At 35.3% G+C, this 20,229-nt stretch overlaps 1 protein-coding gene across 2 annotated transcripts in view; it reads right to left on the bottom strand.

The window, feature by feature from the left end:
• Nucleotides 1–20,229, bottom strand: part of Rrp5 (Ribosomal RNA Processing 5) — a 681,802-nt gene that overhangs the window by 479,086 nt on the left and 182,487 nt on the right. For both annotated transcript variants that reach the window (XM_090392300.1, XM_090392301.1), the window contains exon 11: nucleotides 7,052–7,108. In XM_090392300.1, the coding sequence (XP_090248426.1) occupies nucleotides 7,052–7,108 (57 nt within the window). The remainder of the gene's footprint in view (nucleotides 1–7,051; nucleotides 7,109–20,229) is intronic.

Genomic DNA, 20,229 nt, shown 5'->3' with positions numbered 1-20,229 from the left:
ATTTTTAAATACATTGGCTATTATTACTCAAAAAAGGGTATATATATATTTTAGGTCATTATGGGTGAGTATAGAAGGAAATTATAGCAGAATAAAAGAGGTGGAAAAAATTTGTACATACCTTGTTTTGATATTAGGATGTCTTCCAATTTCATGATCCTGCTGAAGGTTGTTTATAACGAGGTGGGGAGGAAGGGAGCGTGGGGGGGGGGGGGTTTGCCGCAGGAAAAATAAATTTGGAAACCACGGTTTTATATTATTATTAATAATAATATATATATATATATATATATTATTGTGTTTAAGGACACTTTGGGAGGGTTACTTATGGGGAAACTGGGACAGGGGAGAGCATTAACGGGGTGCGGACCGTTTCGGTCGACTGACCATCATCGGAACATTTTCGGAATGAGTATAGGGCTATGTCAAGACTGCAAGTTGAATCTGCCAAATAAGGGCATTTGTTGTCGCTAAATGGCCGGAAGTGTGGCTTAATTTGTAAGTTCTGGATCGTCCAACATTTGGAAATTAGGGGCGGTGGACGTTGATTGAATTTTCATCGCATTTTATGGCAATAGTTTCGGATATTCTAAGCATTGTTTCATTGTCTTGTTTGTCAATGATTATGGCCTTGTCGATTTGGGGGATATGTTTCAGTTCAAGGGCGTGAGCTGCAATTTCTGTCTTCCCTGTACTCTGTGTTTTATTTTTCTTTTTGATGTTGTGATGTTTTTTTTATGTTCAGATATTCTGGAATGGGAATATTGCAATCCTTGAAGTGCTCATGTAGTCTGGTCCATAAAGATCTAATTGTACAGCCAGTGTAGGCGATGTCACAGTCTTTTTGACAAGGAAATTTGTAGACTACATTGTGGTGTTCGAATATTTCTTTGTGTGTGAGAAATTTAGTGAGTTTTAGGAGAGTTGCTAATTTTTGGTTCGTGGTGAATACTAGCTTATAGTTCGTGTGTTTTGAAAATGAATTTGTAGGCTTTATATGTGTTTGGATGTATGGCAATTTGATGACCATACGTGTAGGGAAGTCTGTTTTGGTTGGATTATTGTTACGATGGGATTTTGCTATACTGTTCATGTAACTTATTAATGTGTGGGATAGTTGCAATTTTTGAAAACCTGTGTTAAATACTTTAATTCCGTGTTAAGATAATTACTGTTGGTTGAGAATTTGTAAGCATTCATAAATTGTGATAGGATGATTGATTTTTTAACGGAATATGGGTGGTATGAATTGAAATGGAGGTAGTTTCCGATATGTGTGGGTTTGTGGAATATCTTTGTAGCTATTTTGTTATTGCTTCTGATTAATGTCAGGTTTAAGAAATTGATGGATTTGTTCTGTTTCCATGGTGAATTGTAGTCTGTTGCTATAATTGTTGAGGGATGTTTGTAAGGTGGTGATGTGTGAGGGTTTACCAATGCATAGAATATCATCTACGTATCTGCCACAAAAGGTGATGCGGGGGGGGGGGGGGGGGGGGGTAGAAGTGATTCTATGTGTGCCAGGAATAATTCTGCTAGTTGTCCACTGATGTTTTGGCCCATTGTTGGGAGATAGAAAATTTGAATATATAAGGAGTTGTTGAACTTAAAGAAGTTGGCGGATATTGTGAGTTTGATCAAGTTAATAATGTCATTTGGTGTTAATTTTGTGCATGTGTGTGTGGTCCTCTGTGAGTAGTGTGTGTGTACAATGTCTAATGTTCTGGGGACATCAATGTTGGTGTATAATGAAGTTGCATCTAGTGAGGTGAGGATGTCATCTTGGGATGGGGTAGTGTTATTATTTTCAGGAATAGGTCGTCTGTATTTTTGATCATACAGATAGACGTTGTCAGTAATGGTTTGATGAGTTTGGCAACAAATTTTGATAAAGGAGCTATGTGGTGTTCTTGTAGGAGACTATGGGTCGTATCAGATAACTGTCTTTGTGGGTTTGATGTTCCCGAACATATATAGGGGGTGCGTGTAGTGTGTGTGTGGTTGTGTGTCTCATTGTGGTTTTATCTGTTTTGTTTTGACTTTTTTAAGGTGTATAGGGTGCTGCTGATTTGTTTTATGAGGTCGGGGGGTAGGATCATAGTGGATTTTTTGGTAGGTGTGTTGGTCGTTTAAGACGGCCATTATTTTGTTGTGGTAATCGGTTTTGTTGATGATGACTACAGTATCTCCTTTGTCAGCTTTTGTGATCATGATATCTGGGTTCTTTCTTAAAGATAATAGGGCGCTTAGTAAACTGGAAGTAATGTTGGTTTCACTATTATTTTGCTATTTATAATGTTGTTTATTTTTTGGAATATTGTATCTATGTTTGGGTCATTTTCACGTTTCGCATGGACTTCAATAACGATGTCTTTTTCGGTACATATTTAGGGGATATATAGCGAAGTTAAGTCCTTCGTTTAGGATGGTGATTTCGCCGGGTGTGAGAATGTGGTGCTACAGATTTTTGATGGAGTTGTCATGTGTGGGTCATGAGGCAGTGGTGTCTGAAGGAATGGGAACAGTATGTATTATGTATTTGGTGCCTATATTCTAATACTGTTCCATTACTGTTTTATTTCATTAACCATTTTTTCAAACTGCAGATACTTAGAATATCCTTATTGTCAGTTTTCATGTTACCTTTATCATCTTTGATTCCTTTTACAGTACTCCTCCATTTCTAAACTTTTTTTTTAATAGCCAGTACAACCTTTTGCCACCTTCCTGATATTAATCTTCTATATTCTTACCAGTTTTCCCATGACTTTCTATTTGTTACTTTTACATATAGCTTAGTTCACTTGCATTTTTCTCTGTATTCTTTTAGGTCAACTGCTGACTTATTTTCTAGGAGCTTTTGGTATGCTTTCCTCTTTTTCACAACTACTTCTTGTGTTTACTAAGCAAGGAAATTATATTCTGTCATATATATATATATACTAGGGGGGGCTCTGCCCCCTGACGCATACCCCCCCCCCTTCTTACCAGCTTATCAGGCCAGAACTCGGGGGGGGGGGGGGGGGGGGGGCTGCCGTAGGCACCAGGGTATGTATATAAACACACACACACAATCTATTTCACTCACATATAACAATGGTGAGCAACATCAAGGAGAAACATTTCCCATAAGGGTGGGGCTATGCATCAGATCAATTAAGATCAGGGTTTTTCACAGGAAATCTGCTGAAAAATTATTTATTTATATAATTTTCACCCCATATTTTACAGACATTCTCACTATGAAATGATTGACACATATACATAACAAAAAAATTCTACAATGTGGCATCAATGATTCAAAAGGACAAACGGTCATTAATACTGAAGTCCAAGTATATGTGTGTGTGTGTGTGTGTATATATAAATATTATAATCAGAGATGCAAGGAGAACTATTTGTCATAATGCAGATAAACATGGCCAATCAGATTTCAACCATTACATTAGATTTATGAAGTCAACTAGAGTTTGAGATAAAAGTTTAATAAAAAAAAATTCTCCATTTCAACTTAGGTCACCTTAGGAAATATATGCCATAGGAATCTACATCACATCTAACACTACTTAACCCATGCAACTTGACCTCTTGTGATTAAAAAAATAAATAAAAGTAAAAATAAAATTCCAAATAAGATTAATAATTAATTACATCAGCCAATTTAACTATTCTTTTTTAAGCTATCTGGTTCTTACACCTTGACAGTATACTCCTAGACTAGTTACCTATGGTATTCAGACTAGGGTCCTTTATATAATATATATATATACACACACACACAACAAATCTGAAAACACACCCCAACTCAACATCACCAGAGTTAAAGATCAGCACTATCGACATAAGAAGCCTGAATGGCAAAGAAACGGAGCTAGCTGAGGAATTAGATAAGTACCAGATCGACATTATAGGGGTGACTGAAACAAAAAAGATAAAAACTGGTGAGATCTTTCTGAGCAATAAATAAAAAATGTTATATTCAGGCAATGACAATCAAGGAAAAGAAGGAGTAGCCATGGTATTCAACACAAAATATGAGGCTAATCTTCTTGAATGGCAGTCAGCCGCAAGTAGAGTAATGTGGACAAATATGAGAATGGGGAACTGGACAATGAGACTTATTTGTGCCTATCGTCCCACAGAAGGTTCTACAAAGGTAGAAGCGGAGGAATTTTTTGATGCTTTAGAAAAAGCAACTGACACAATGAAAAAGGAAAAGTTGGTCCTTGTTGGGGATCTAAATAACAGAGTAGGAATTGTGAGACATACAAAAATATTTTGGGAAGAAGGTGGCAAAATGTTCTGGAGGTTGTTGAAGAAGCTTAAAAACGGAGGAAAGGTGCTTTAAAAGGAGTTAGAAATGATAAAGGTGACATGAAAACAGGAGAAAAAGATATCCTTGAAGTATGGAGTAATTACCTCGAAAAATTGCTAAATGAAACAAGCAGTGATAGCACAGTGGTAAAAAACACTGACTAGGCATACATTCAGGAATACATATCCATACTTGAAGTAGAAAAAGCCATCAAAGACTTGAAATGTGGAAAGGCAGCAGGAGTAGATGATATTCGACCAGAAATGATGAAGTATGGTGGTATAAAAGTCTTACAGTGGCTGCACTGCATAGTTCAGGAAGCCTGGACAGAGGGACGAATTCCCGATGATTGGAGCAGAGCTCTCATAGTACCCATATATAAAAAGGGAAATAAAACTGAATGTGAGAATTACAGAGATATTGACCTACTGGGTGTTCCTGGCAAGATCTATGCAAGTATACTTGACGGTTGAGAAGAATTGTGGAAGAAAAGCTTGGTGAAGAACAAGCTGGATTCAGGCCAAATAGAGGCTGTCAGGATCAGATCTTCACTTTACGACAAATAGTCGAGAAAGCATGGGAATATAACAAAGATCTGTATTTAAGTTTTGTTGATTTGGAAAAGGCATAAGACAAGGTGCCAAGAGAGAAGATATTCAATATGCTACAGTTATATGGTGTCAATAGGGCATTATATCAAGCAAATACTTAGTCTTTATTTGAGTTGTAAGTCAGCAGTCAGAATTGAAGGAAGTACAGGAAGATGGTTTAATGTTAAATCTGGTGTGAGACAAGGATGTAAATTATCCCCTCTGTTATTCATTATCTATATGGATCACATTATGAAGGAATGTAGTATTAAACCTGATATCAAAATTGGAGATGTTAATGTCAGCTCTTTGCTTTATGGGGATGATGTCATACTTCTAAATAAATCCGCTACAAGTCTGCAAGATTCTCTGACTAAATTGAATAGCTGTTGTAATAGATATGGTATGAAGGTCAGCAATAAAAAGACAAAGACAATGAAAATAGGCAGAATCATTGAAAATGTCAACTGTGTTGTGAATGGAGAACCTGTGGAACAAGTAATACATTTCAGCTACTTAGGCACGATTTTTACTGAAGATGGTAAATTAAATATAGAAATAGACAACAGAATCAGCAAAGCTGGTATGGTGGGAAGTCAATTGAATAAATTCATATGGAATAAGAGAGAAATTAGTCGGAACACTAAATTAGCTGTATACAAGACAGTGTTCAAACCAGTTTTAACTTATGGATCTGAGAGCTGGGTCAGAAGTAAAACATTTGACCAAAGACTAGAGACCGCAGATATGAGAGTCCTGAGAAAGTTTATATGGGCGTGAACAGATGGCATCAATGGCAATATCATATTAAAAACGAGGATATAAGGAAAGAACTTGACATTGTCATCATCCAGGAATGCGTTAGCAGAGCTAATCTCAGGTGGTATGGTCACTTAAACAGAATGGGCGAAGAAAGATTAGCAAAAGAAGTGTTCTCTGCCAGGTTGGCAGCAAAACGATCCAGAGGAAGACCAAGATATAGGTGGATGGATACGGTACAAAGTGCCTTAGACGATAGAAAGATAAGATCTGATGATGTTGGAGTCTTTACAAGGAACAGACCGATTTGGAGGAAAATTGTAGATAGGAAGTTAGTAATGATGTAATTTTTTTTCCATGTAGTACTATCATATCCTGTACACCCCTTGAGGGTACATGGTAGGAATTTGATGATGGTGATATACACAATAGGATCTCCTGTTAGCTTTTTCTTTTTGATGTTATCTTTATTGTTCCAATTGCCATTATCTGATGGTAATTTTTTTTTTTTTTTTTTTTTTTGAGATCAGTGTCACTTGAAGTGAGGCAATCTGAGGATGTGCATCATTGTCATTTTATATATGCTGTCAAAAAAACTTGGAAAATTTTTACTTTATCATTTATGTTTAAATGAATGTTTCACATGCTTCTATAAATTTTCTTTCATATCTGGTTCTTGTATGGTGTAAGACTTGCATGCTTTTCCAATCATTTCTATGGAAGATCTCTGAGTGTATGGTCAGATTTACATTTTTTTTTTTTTCAAAATATTTTTATTTATTTATTTATTTTTACCAGAAAAAGTCAACTTAATTGGGTTAAGAAGTTTTAGACATGATGTAACTTTCCATGATATGTTGATAATATAGTGGTATGAACCCAGAGGTATATATTAATGTGAAGGTCTAAATGTAGATTTTATTATTATTTAATTTTTTTTTAATCTAAATGGTAGCTGATTCTATATATGTAATATCATGAGTACTGTTTATTGTTTAATTCCACTGAATGAAAGGTTCATAAGACTTCAACATTAGAATGACATGTTAATGCATCAAGTCTTCTCGTGTGATCTTTCCCCCAAAATAAATCTCTTGAAAAATTATTTAATACTATATAATAAGCATATTTAATACACAGGTATCCTCAACATGAAATGTTGGAACAATATTATCCAGAATGCAACATCAGTGACTCAGTGGGCAAGAGTCATTAAATATAACTAAATACAAGCATACGTGTACATTCACGTGCTTTCGTTCCAATCATTTCATGCCAATGCCTATGAAACACTGAAGAAAATTTAATGGTATTAAATAATCTTTTACATAAGTTTTATTAATTTAGTTCTAACTGAATTACTATCCTGTTAGCAAAATTTACTTACTGCTTCAAGGACACTCTTACAATACTGTCCATGTAATCTAAAGCTAATACACAACACCTACAACAGAAAATTTAAGTCTGTAACATCATTTAATATAAAAAGTATATTTAATCAAGAAGAAAGGGTTAAATCAATTTCAGAAAAGAAAACTAATGTTAAAATCAAAGTTAATCATTGTCTGGTATGTATCTGAAAGGGATACACACATATACTATGTCATCCAATACTATAAAATATTACTGTCAAAATATTACTGTCATGCAGGAATGAAGTTCATTCACTCAGCAACAGCAAACAATAATTTGGCAAACTCACTTATAAACTATCGGAAAGTCTCAGCTCAAGTCCCATATCATCAATGTATGCTGTGGGACTTGAACTGAGTTTTAATGCATGTACTTGAATATAAGTACACACAAAGTAATAAAGATATTAGCAATAAACAAATTTTAATCTCACTTATTAGAAGCATGCTACAGTAAGAGAGAGATAAGTTACTTCCAAACAACCATTATAAAAAACTGTATATTATTTCTTAAGTTACAAATCTGGTATAATTTCATTCCTTCTAAATTAGCCTAAACCAGAAAAAAATTCAACCTTATCATGGTTCTTCCTGTTGGTCTTTGCTGACTTTGCCATTTTTCTGCAAGCATATGCTTTACTGATCTTTCATTTACCATTCTATTTAAATGAGCACTGCCTTAGGCTTACCCTGTTTATAAGTTTCTGGATATTCAGTGTACTGTGCAAATACGTTCATTTTTAATGTTTTCTATGCTAAATTTTCCTCTGAATTCTCATATTTAGTATCATAAACTGTTAATGTTAAAACGTGTTCCTAGTGGCCTAGTACTTCTTTTCTATTTTAATAATTTATATTTGGTTCCACATGGAAATGTAACAGTGCAATAAAAGGTTCTTGCAAGAGAACCTCTTAGCCATCTATCCCAATTCCAGACTCACAAAAAATTGGACCCTGTTACGCCCAATAACCTAATGGAAGGTTGGGTCAAACCCCATTTGGAAGTTAGGTAGGTGAGTAGACAAGTGTGGAGGGCTAGATAAGGATAGTACTCTAGTGCTATGATGGAAGAGGGCATTCCTAGCAATATGCTATTTGTACAGGATAGCATCTAAAGCAGTGCTTCCCAAACTTATGGATACAAGGTCTCCTTGAAAAAATTTAAATATTTCACGGCCCCATCGAGAAAAAAAAATCGTAATACAGACATATTATTATAATATTCATTGTATTTATATTCAATACAAAACATACACAGCGAATATTGCAAAAATCAAATGCAAATATTACATTTTTAGCATCTTACATACACATTTGACATGGCACACACTGAGTCTTAAAACATTTTAAATTTGTTTTCATTATTCCACAGCCCCCACCCTCAACAACGAAGTGAATTTTTTATGGTGTTATGCAAATTGTTGAGATAATCTTTGAAATTGATAAGTTCATCTGTTGTTCCATTGAATATGATGAAAATATCGTCCACATAGCGTAGCCATATTTTTGGTTTTTTATGGTAATTCTTAAGAGCATTGTTTTCAAATTTTTCCATAAATAGGTTTGCTAATACTGGTGACAATGATGAACCCATGGCCAACCCTTCTTTTTGTTCCCAGATTCTGTCTTGATAGGTGAAAAAAGTATTGTTTATACAATGTTTAAAAAGATTTAAGATGTCCGGGGGGAAGAGGTCTTCTAGGAGATTCAAAATTTCTTGTCTCGGGATGTTTGTAAACAAGCTGATAATGTCTAGACTTGCTAAAATGTCTGTTGGACCAATACGTATATCTTTCACTTTTTCTATGAAATGTTTACTATTTTTTATGAAGGAAGATGTTTTTCCTATATGTGAGATCATGTTGGTGAGGTATGCCAAGTTGGAAGTTGGTGAATCTCTTCCATCTACTATTGGTGTTAAAGGTATATCTGTCTTATGGATCTTTGGAACACCATATATTCTTGGTATCAAAGGATGTTTTGATTGTAAGTATTTTTTAAGTTCTTCTGTCCGGAGAGGCACTTTTTTTTATTAGATCATTTGTTTTTTTGTGTGTATGCCAAGTCGGGCCTCTGTCTAGGGGTTTGTGGGTGTTTGTATCATCCAGGAGACTTTTCATTTTGTTATCATATGCTGTAGCATTTAAAATGACAGTTGCGTTGCCTTTATCTGCTTTGATTATGGCAATATTATTGTCATCCTTTAACTTTTTAAGGCAAGCGTATTCATTGTAAGGTAGATTCCTACAAGGTAATCTGCTTTTTAATAGTAAAGCTTACTTTCTATACTGATAAGATCTGCCATGTTGTCCAGTAGATTTCTAATTCCTTTTTCTATTTGTGCTTTGATATCAATTTTTGGTAGGAAACGTAGGGTTAAGGCGAAGTTACCTAAGTAAACGAAGGAGAACGAAGTAAAAGGCGAACCCTTAAGTAAAAGGTTATTCTCTTCTTTTGTTAGGACTCTGGAAGAAAGGTTAATAACTACTTTTGAATGATCTAGTTGTTTTTATGTATTTCCTTCTTCTGAAGGAGTAAGTTGAACTTATGAATTAATGTATATTTCTTCTGCTCTGAGATCGCTATTGCTTTGTTGAATGTAACACTATCGATGTTGTTCTATAGGTAGGATGGAAGAGATGTGGCCAGTTCATTATGAAGAGGAAAAAGTGTTATTACTAATTAATGCTAATTCAGCTCTAGTGACTAATTCTTTCTCTTAGAAAAGCTAGTTCCATTTTATGATAAATTCTGGAGGCCTTGTATGGAATATGCATTTGATTTTGCAGAATTTTGGGATGACTTCGTCATCTCTGCATCGGATGAGGAAAATTAGATGGTTAATGAAGTTGAGATGTTTAATGCGTAGTTTCTCCAGTTGTATAACTTTATGCCAAAAGCACTCACTATAAGTTTGTAATTGCAGGCCTAGACTTCTGTGGCTAAATTGGTTCAAAAGATATATTTCGGTGATTACACCACATTTTTTATTATTCAATTATACAAAATACTGAAATAATTCCCGACAAGTTTCGTAAATCGTAGGATTTACATCTTCAGGGGGTAAATAGTATAACTTAAAGTTTAAACAAGAGAATTAATAAATACAAATCATAACCGTCTGGCTATTCATAAACTCAAATAACAGAATGCAGATATAAATAGTTATTGATGTTGAACAATACTGGACGATGTCACGTGTTCTTGTTCTCGTTCATACAGTCCAAGCTCAGATTGAGGTAGATTTATATCAGAGCTGACCACACTTGATGGAGAATTAAACCTTGATTTTTATTGCATTGGGTTGGGTTTTTTAGCATATTAACAGCTTCTTTAAATTTTCTTATATAACTGTTGTTTTCTATGTATGACATCGTCGTTTTTTGCCAGAGTACATCGTGTCCAGTGGAAGTGGTATGGAAAGCAAGACCCGTTTTTTGTTCTCTTTTGTAGTGTACGTCTTTTTGGTGTTCAGCCATGCGTATTTCTCCAGATCTTCCTGTCTGTCCTACGTAGCAAATCTCACAAGAGCAATGGATTTTGTAGACTGCTGGTTGTTTAAGAGGATGATGAGGTGGTTTTGGTGGATGTAGGAATCTTGAGATTTTTTCCATAGGAAGGAAGGCTACTTTTATGTTGTGTTTGTTCATTAATTTGGCTAGCTCATCTGTAACATTTTTTTTCAGAAGAAAATGTTATTTTCTTTTAATTAAAAGAGAATGGCATTTTTTTCAGAAGACAGAGAAAGTGTGAAAGATGATGTTCACCCAGGTCGCCCACTCACAGAAGTTACCAATTGCAACATTAAAAAAAGCACAAAATGTGATTTGAAAAGACAGAAGGTTGGGTGTTTTGAGCTGTAGCTTAGAAAGTTCATTTGAAGAGGGAAAGTGTTAGACGCATTTTAACAAAGAATTGAACATTAAAAAGTTTGTGCAAAAATGGGTCCAAAAATGTTGTCAGATGAACAAAAAGAACATTGCAAGGAACTACAGACGTTTTTGCAACACATTAAGGATGAACCAGATTTATTGAATTCGGTAATTACCTGTGATGAAACTTGGATATTTATGTATGATCTGGAAGCAAGCGACAATCAATGTAGTGGAAGTCAGCAACATCTCCAAGACCAAAAAAAGCATGCATGTGTCGTTCAAAGTTTGAGGCCATGTTGATTGTTTTCTTCGATATCGAGGGTATTTTAATGACAGAGTGGGTTCACAGCAGTAAATCAGTAGTATTACCTTGAAGTCTTGATGAAATTGCACTAATACATGAGATGGAAACGAGCAGAATTGTGGAGAAACAGTTGGATTTTGCACCAGGACAAAGAGCCGGCCCATAACACTTTGTCTGTGAAGCAGTTTTTAGCTAATCACAACATCACTGTGCTTGAGTACTCACCCTATTTGCAGACCTGGCTCCTTGCAACTTCTAACTCTTCCCAAAGATCAAGTCAATTCTCAAAGGAACCCATTTTTTGTTGATAGAAGATGTGAAAGCAAAAACAACGAAGATCCTCAAACATCCTTTCAGAAAAATGATCTGCAGGATTGCTTTGAACATTGGCAGCATCGTATGCAACTGTGTGTCAACTCAGAAGGGAACTATTTTGAAGGACATCATAGTTGAGTTTCTCAATTTGTTAAATAAAAAGAGATATAGGCACAGTCTCATTTTTTATGTGTCAGACCTAATATACAGTCAATCAGATGAAGCCAGGGACAGATGAAATAAGAATAGAAAATGTCAAGACAGGAGGAAATATTCTTTATAAAACTCTAGAATCAAGGTTCACTTGATACATAAATGAAAGTAAAATATCTTTCTACTTTCTACGGGATCGAAATAATCTAAAACCATTCATAAAAAAAGAGGAAAAAAAATATTGATAACTATAGCTAGTCCCAACTATATACACCTGTTTCCAGTTCCACCTATATAAAATAGTCTGTATGAAAATAGCAGCAAAGAGTAAGAGAATTCTCCACAACATATTATCTTCCACTTTGCTATTTATCTATTTCAAAGAAGCATTTGACATATTACAACATAATGCAGTTTTTCAGGCACTAAAAGATCAAGGAGCTGAACAACCATAGATCAGGTTAATACAAAACACACATACAGGCAGGGAAAACCCAGATAATGCTTCTTAAACAACCCTAGAAATATCTTTAGGGAGTAAAACAATGAGATGTGATCTGCCCCAATCTCTTTACAACAACTGTAGAAAACACTATGAAAAACACAATCTTAGATGGAGGTTTAAATATAGATGGGGAGAATCTTAAAATACTCCTGTTTGCAGATGATGTGGTTCTGATCTCATCAACCATCTGAACTAGAAATAATGTTGAATGAAATAAATTTGCACTGTATAATGGCAGGATTAGAAATACACCATGGCAAAACAAAGTAGATAAAAAACCGAATACTGTCGTGACCACCAAATCAAACTACAAAATACAGTAATAGAGGGGAGAGCTACATTTATTTAGGAGCCGGCAAAGGTTGGTCGATTGGTAGAGCCTCTGCTACTAATGGCTCAGTTAAGTAAGTTTGAGTGAGGTTAGTAGTTGGAAGGGGACCAATCGTTCAATGCTGTCGGCACATTCTCCCTCGATGAGTCTTTGGACTCCCTGGAGGTATCAAAATAATAATAATAATAAGCAATCAAAATTGGCAATGATATATCAGAAGAAATAGACCAAAACACTGCAGGGAAAGCTGCTAACCAGATAAAAGACACTATCAGAAACACTATAAGAAAAAAAATATATATATATATTACAATAAGATCAACATTATTATTCTATCAGCAATTCGACTATTAAAGAGCACAGACATGCAACAAGTGCCTAAGTACATACCCAAGTTCGAATACATACCCAACTTAGAATGCAATAGGAGAATGCAACCAGGTTGATAGACTGGAAAAAAAAAAAAAAGTTTCAGGCATCTTGGGTGATATAAAGCTGTCAGCATTTTAAAAGGAAAGATCTACAAAAGGGCAGTAAGACCAGCACTGATGTATAGCAGTTAGAACTGGTAGATGACCAAGAGGTGGGAGAAGAGAATGCATGTAGCTGAAATGAGAATGCTGACACTTGCAAATGACATAAGTATATAATGGGCGAGTGGTTAGCGTATCCACTTTCCAGCCAAAAGACAGTGGGCTCGAATCTCGCTGTGGGCATGGATGTTGTTGATTGTCTGTGAAAATAGTGGTGGTGGTGGTGGTCGGCAGTAGATGGTGCTGGTGTGGATGAAGGTAGTTGCGGTTAGTGGAGTGGTGGAGATGGAGAGTTGTAGAGCAGGTGCCCTCCCTCGATGAGTCTTTGGACTCCCTGAAGGTTATGTAATAATAATAATATAACAAGATTGTACACTATCAAAAACTCACAGATTGTGGGAACAATGAAGGTAACCCAAGTTTCTGGGAAGATGAAGGAATCAAGGCTGAAGTGGTTTAGTAATGTTATGTGGCAAGACAAAAGCTATGTGGGAAGGAGAGTGCTGGAAATGAAGCCACTAGGAAAAAGAAGGGGGATACCTAAGCAACAATGGCTGGACAGGTTGAAAGAGGACTTCCAAGACTGCAGATTAGAAGAGAACATGGCCTTAGAACCAAATGGAGGGGGTTGATCTGCTGCAGTGATCCCCACTGGAGTGGGAATGAAGCTGAAGAAGATTCTACCAGCAATGACTACAGCAGTGAGACAAGAAACAAAACACCACAAAAAAAATGAAGAACAAAGCCTAATAACCCAAAAAAAGCAACAGAAAGAAGAGACTATAATACGAGGTTCATCTGAAAAGTTCTCGACCTCGACAATAGATGGCAACACTATTGGCAAGATTCTTTTTTAAGTTGGTACATTTGTAATAAGCATCCATGTGAAATTGCAAGCCACAAGTAGTTTGTTCTATACAGCTGTCTGAAGCAAAAGTGTTGTCTGTATCCCTTGAAATGGATAAAATTGAGTATCGTACAGTTATAAAATTCTTTGTAAAAGAAAGTTTAACGGCAAAAAAATTCATTCGAAGTTCATAAAAGTTTTGGGCACTTATCTCCTTCATTTTCAACGATTAAAAAATGGGCTGCCGAGTTTAAACATGGCCGTACCAGCCTTGTGAAGGACGTTCAAAAAGTGTAACAACACCAGAAATCATTGATTAAGTGTACAATATGGTACTGGATGACTGGCGAATCAAAGTGCGTGAAATTGCGGAGACTATAGGCATTTCAAAAGAACGTGTAGGATATATTTTGCATGACGAATTGCAAATGAAAAAGCTTTGTGCAAGATGGGTGTTGCACTTGCTCACAACAGATCAAAAATGCACTCACATGAAAATCTCTGAACAGTGCTTGGTGCGTTTTAACAAGAATAAAACTGAATTTGTGCATCAAATTATTACTATGGATGAGACTTGGATTCACCATTACACACCAGAATCCAAACAGCAGTCAAAATAGTGGACAGAAGCCAGTTGTTCGGCGCCAAAGAAGACAAGGTCATGGCATCGGTGTTTTGGGATGCTAAAAGCTTTTTGTTTATTAATTATCTTGAAAAGGGTAAAACAATAACTGGGGAATATTATTCCTATCTTTTAACCAGACTAGACGAAAAAATTCGTGAGGAAAGACCCAGTTTGCAGAAGAAAAAAATCATCTTGCATCAGGATAATGCACCTGCCCACAAAGGTGTTTTGGCAAAGGAAAATTAAGGAATCTGTACTTTGAATTGTTGGAACATCCACCCTATTCCCCGGATTTAGCTGCGACTTCTATCTCTTCCCAAAACTAAAACTCTTCCTCGCTGGTCAGCGTTTTTCTTTGAATCAAGAGGTGATTGCAGTTGTAGAGGGGTATTTTGCAGATCTTACTGAGAAGCACTACAGGGACGGGATAATGGTGCTGGAGCATCGCTGGAATAAATGTATTAGTCTTAAGGGAGATTATGTTGAAAAATAAAAATAATCTTGAAATTATAAATTCGTTTTTTCATTGTTAGGCTGAGAACTTTTCAGACCACCCTTGTATCAGTGGATTAAAACAGTAAAAAGTGCTTTTTACTGTTTTAATCCACACAAAAGACAGAAATATAAGATCTGATAATGTTGGAGAATTAACAGATAACAGATTGATTTGGAGGAAAATTGTTGATAGGAAGTTAGTAGTGATGTAAGTTCTTCAGGTAGTACTATCATAATATCCTTTATACCCTTTGAGGGTACATATCAGGAATTTGATGATGATGAGCTAAATTAAGTGATCTCATACAAAAGTGCCAAGCCTTCTTTTCTCCACCCTTGTAAACATAAGTTTTTCTTTCAGGCAAACTGGCCTAAAATATGTAAAATTCACAGAATCTGCAAGCTAAGCTGACAGGATTAATCCCCTATAATACTGTGAATATTCACTATTGCAAATTCATAGAGACTGTAGGAATTGTTAATATGGATACTTCGATATGAATTTTTTTTAGCACATCATTATACATATAGGATTTTGGTCAGGACTTACATAGTTTGTTACAGTAGGAAATAACTGTAGTATAATAATTACATTTCTATAATACCAAATAATTATTGACTGTGACAGACTTGGTTGGAATTTGGCTACTTGAGATTACAATTGAAGCAATGAGACCAATTTACCATTATTATTATTAATAGTAGTAGTATCTGAGACCTCCAGGCAGTCTAGGACTCATCGAGAGAGGCTATAAATCACCCAAATCAGCTGTCCTACCTTCCCTTAAATTCATTCACATTAGATGCACTCACCAGCACTAAAGGTAAACTATTCTACTCATTCACTGCTCTGTGAGAGAAAAACCTAGCACTTTACCCCTTTCTTGACTGCAAACAAATTTAACTTCCATAGTTCTCTCCCCACATTTCCATATAATGAAAAATTTCACCAGATGATATCCTATAACATCAATTCAAAAGTTTATAGACCTACATCATATCATATCACCCCTTGTTCTCCTATTAACTGGAGTCTGAAATCCACATGCTCACAATCTGTCCTCATAATCTAAATCCCATAATCCAGATATTTTTGCACCCTTTCTACAGCTTCTTTAGCTCCTTGGACCCTGGGAGACAAAATCTGCACACAATAATCAAAGTGTGATCTTATCAAGAGGTAAAATGACTTCCTTATCCTTCCATGTCAAGGTTCATTTCAACATTGCAAATATCCTCTGAGTTGTATTTGCAACTTTTGATATGTGATCTTTGAAATTCAAATTCCTATCCACCATTATGCCAAGATACCTAGCCTCATCAGTTTCTTGTAACATAACTCCAATAATATAATATGCCACTGGAAATCTCATCACACCAAAGTGCACAACTTTGCTAACATTAACATTTTGACAGCCGTTTGGTTAGCCCAAATTTCCAGCCTATTCAAATCATTTTGTAAGTGCCAGATATCAGCAGTATTTCCTGATTGCCCTGCCAATTTTTGCATCATTGGCAAACAACTGCACATCTCCTGTTAGTAATGTATAGATTGAACAACAATGGCTCAAGGACTGAACCCTGAGTAACACCACTGGTCACCTTAAATCTGGCAGATTCACACCCACTATATACAACTTTCTGATATCTGTCTGTCACCCATCCACCAATCCAAGTGAAGAGTTTATATTCCAATACCATATTCTCCAGTTTATGCAACAGACAGCCTTTCGTGTGGTATCCTATCAAATGTTTTAGCAAAACCCAACATCATCATAGTATATAAATTCCCTTTACCCAACTCAGCTATAAGATTGTTATAAAATATGAGCAAATTGCTAAAACATTTAGTAAACCCATGCTGTTCCTTGCAGAGTATAGCTTGTTTGTCTACCCATTTCTGTATGCAAATTCTTACCAACTTCTCTAAAATCTTCACTACCACACCAGAGATACTGATAGTTCGGTAATTAGACATATCAGTTTTTGCACCACCCTTCTATAATGGAACTATCATACATTCCTTCCATTCCTGTAGTATCATTCCTGAGTTGTTATACATACACGTTAATGGCCTAGCCAATACTGCTGAACGTTCCTTTAGCAAATGGGCTGATATTCCATCTGTTCCTATTGACAAATTCTTATCCAGATTATGCAACAACTCTTCAACTTCATTTTCAAGCACCTCTAACTCTTCATCCAATGTACCAGTAGTACTGTGCACCATGTTACATACACCTGGTTGATATATCTTAGCAAAGTGTGCTCTCCTTAACTGAACAATGTCATTAGCTTCTGATACTAGAGTACCATCTTCATTCAATCAAGTTATTGTTCCACATTCATTCTTTCTTTTGCTTCCAGCATAACAATAAAATTCTTTTGGATTGCCTTTAGCTTGCATAGCCAATTTTTTTCATACTCTGATTTAGCTTCAGCACAATGCTCATTACTTTTATGGCCTGAGCCGTATATATATATATATATATATATATATATATATTTCACAACTACTCTCACGATATTCTTTCCACATCATCTTCTTGTGGATCTCTTGCTTAATAAGGTTGCAGATCCATTTCACTTTCAATTTATTCTTTGAGCACTAGGGATACATTCAGATATCACCTCATTTAAACACTTTTTCAAAGATTCCCATGCGTTGTTAACATTTTTCCCATTCAGTAATTGATACCATGATACCAAAGATAGTATTCTCCAAAGTTGATCATAATTTCCAGTTTTAATTCAGCATGTAACCTGTTCTAATGGGAACATCAATATAATTAGATACTTCCCAAGAATGCCCAGCATGATCACTGTCACCATCTGGTTGTAAAACAGTCACATTCTTAACAGAAACCCCTTCTTACGATATGAACACTCTTTGACCGTCAGTTCCTTCTTTCACATGTTGCTTGAGAAAGTTGTGTTGCAACAATTCAATAAATTTGTATTCATTCTTATCATAAAATGCATCGCTAAAAATTGGCGATACATTGTACTCCCCCTTCTCTCCTACCTTTTCTGTCATTCCTACATTACATGCCAGTGTTTTAGCTAGCTAGTTTGTCTTTTTTGCGATATTAAAAAAACACATTTCCAGAAAAAGGATAAAAAAAACTGCCTCGGTTTTTTTTGACTGATTTCCCTTATTACAAGTATATTTATTTAATTGGCTTCCCAACATATCACCCTTAATTAGTAACTACAGTCTATTTTTTATTTGCCATTATCACTAAAAATGTGTGCTTAAATAGGCTATTTTCCTGTTTATTCTCACAGTCTTGTCCTATCTAGCGAAAATTTTCATAGCAAATTTGTTGCAGTACTTACATAATTTGGCAAAATCTGTACAGAATAAACAACTAAGCTTAATACCTCTTATGTGAAGTTCAGGTTAAAGGTTCCTTCAACAATTTTTCTTAGCCTTTTCCAGGATATTCCATAAGGAAATTACTCTATAATTCTCATATTCAATTTTATTTCTTTTTTTAATAAAAGTGAATGTGAAAATTATATAGGATTTTCCTTAAGAGGTGTTTAAAGAATGAATTACCAAGTATACTTGGAAAATCTCTTTTATGCTTACACGGTGATCAGAATAAAATATACTTGGATAAAGACAACAACAAATTGTTGAAAGGAAATCATACTTAAACTTCACATATGAGATATTAAGCCTGGTTGTTTATTCTATGCAAAAGATTTTGCCAAATTATGTAAGTTCAGCTACAAATTTGCTATGAACTCAAAGAAGACACCCAAGGTAGACATCATGGTGATAACGGAAAAAGGTATTCAGAGAATTCCAAGAAATGCAGCTAATATAATACCTATAAGAATGCCAGCAATTCAATTCCAAACCACAAAAACAAATTCACAATATTTAGGAAAGAGAACAGAAGATGAAAGATTATTAAAATCAATGTTAGACATAAAAACAGAGGAAGACTAAGATATTGTTGGTGATGCATGGGGATGGGGGGGATAGATATGGGGAGTTTGAAGAAAGCAGTATCAGACTCTATGTGAATTATTTACATGAAAACACAAGGCATAGGTAATATTTGTTTGATTAGAAGGCCATATATTTCAGTCTGAAACTTACAGACCATCCTATGTAGCAATGACAGTTGATTACAAGGTAGAATGCAAAAAACAACAGATTTATTTGAAATAGAATGAGTCATATGATGTTATATTTCCAGCAACGTTATGTTATAACTGAGGAAAAGGTTAATCATAACTGTTATAAAAAAAAAAAATTAATAATAATAATAATTTACAGTGTCATACTCTAGAGATACACCCCAATGTAACTAAGACTCAAACTGATCATATCTTAATAAATGGCAATAGACAAGGTCAGCCCAAAACTGTAGAGCATACAATAGCACAGAATTAAGTTCCGATAAAGTGCATGATTAAAGTTATGGCTAAGAGCATCCAAATCACAGGAAAAACATCTCAGATACAATAGGGAAGAATTAAATGACTAACAAGGCTAGTCAATTTCAGCAACTCACAAAGAACATTCACCCACAAGCAGTATCAAATGATAACACAGACAATATATTTAAAGCAATAGCTAGTGTCATTCATCAAGCAGCCTATCAAATATTTCTTCAATCAAACACAAAAAGTGTAGATAAAGACTGAATAACCAAAGAAACAAACTCACTGATTGACAAGTGCAATAAAATAAAATGCAAAGTAAAAACCCAAGATTCCCTTCTATATAAAAATGAACTAAAGCAATTAAACACAGAGGTACATGAAGCTCTCCCAAAAGATAAAGAAGTCTACATCCAACCAAGAGCTAGAAAACTGTCAAAAATTGCACAAGACAAGAGAAACTTACAAAATAGCCAAGTCCCTGAGCATGGCAGAAAGAAAACCCAGAGTACTGAGAATCAAGAAAAAAGATGGACCTCATTTGAAAATAAGACCGAAGAACTTGATGAATGGAAGGCACACTTCAAAACTCTTCTAAACACACCAACCCCAAACATTGATTTCATCTCAAAAACCATAGTAGCGAAAACTCTTAGCATCGACTGCAATGATTTCACTATGCAGGAGTTCACAATGGCCCTTCAACAACAAAAAGCAGGAAAATCACCAGGAGCAGAAGGTATCACAGTTGAGGCTTTAAAACACTGCT

The sequence above is a fragment of the Typopeltis vanoorti genome, chromosome 5 (assembly GCF_054136105.1).
Source record: "Typopeltis vanoorti isolate ZY-2024b chromosome 5, IOZ_Tvanoo_1.0, whole genome shotgun sequence".
NCBI lineage: Eukaryota > Metazoa > Arthropoda > Arachnida > Uropygi > Thelyphonidae > Typopeltis > Typopeltis vanoorti.
This window is presented reverse-complemented; position numbering and strand designations above follow the sequence as displayed.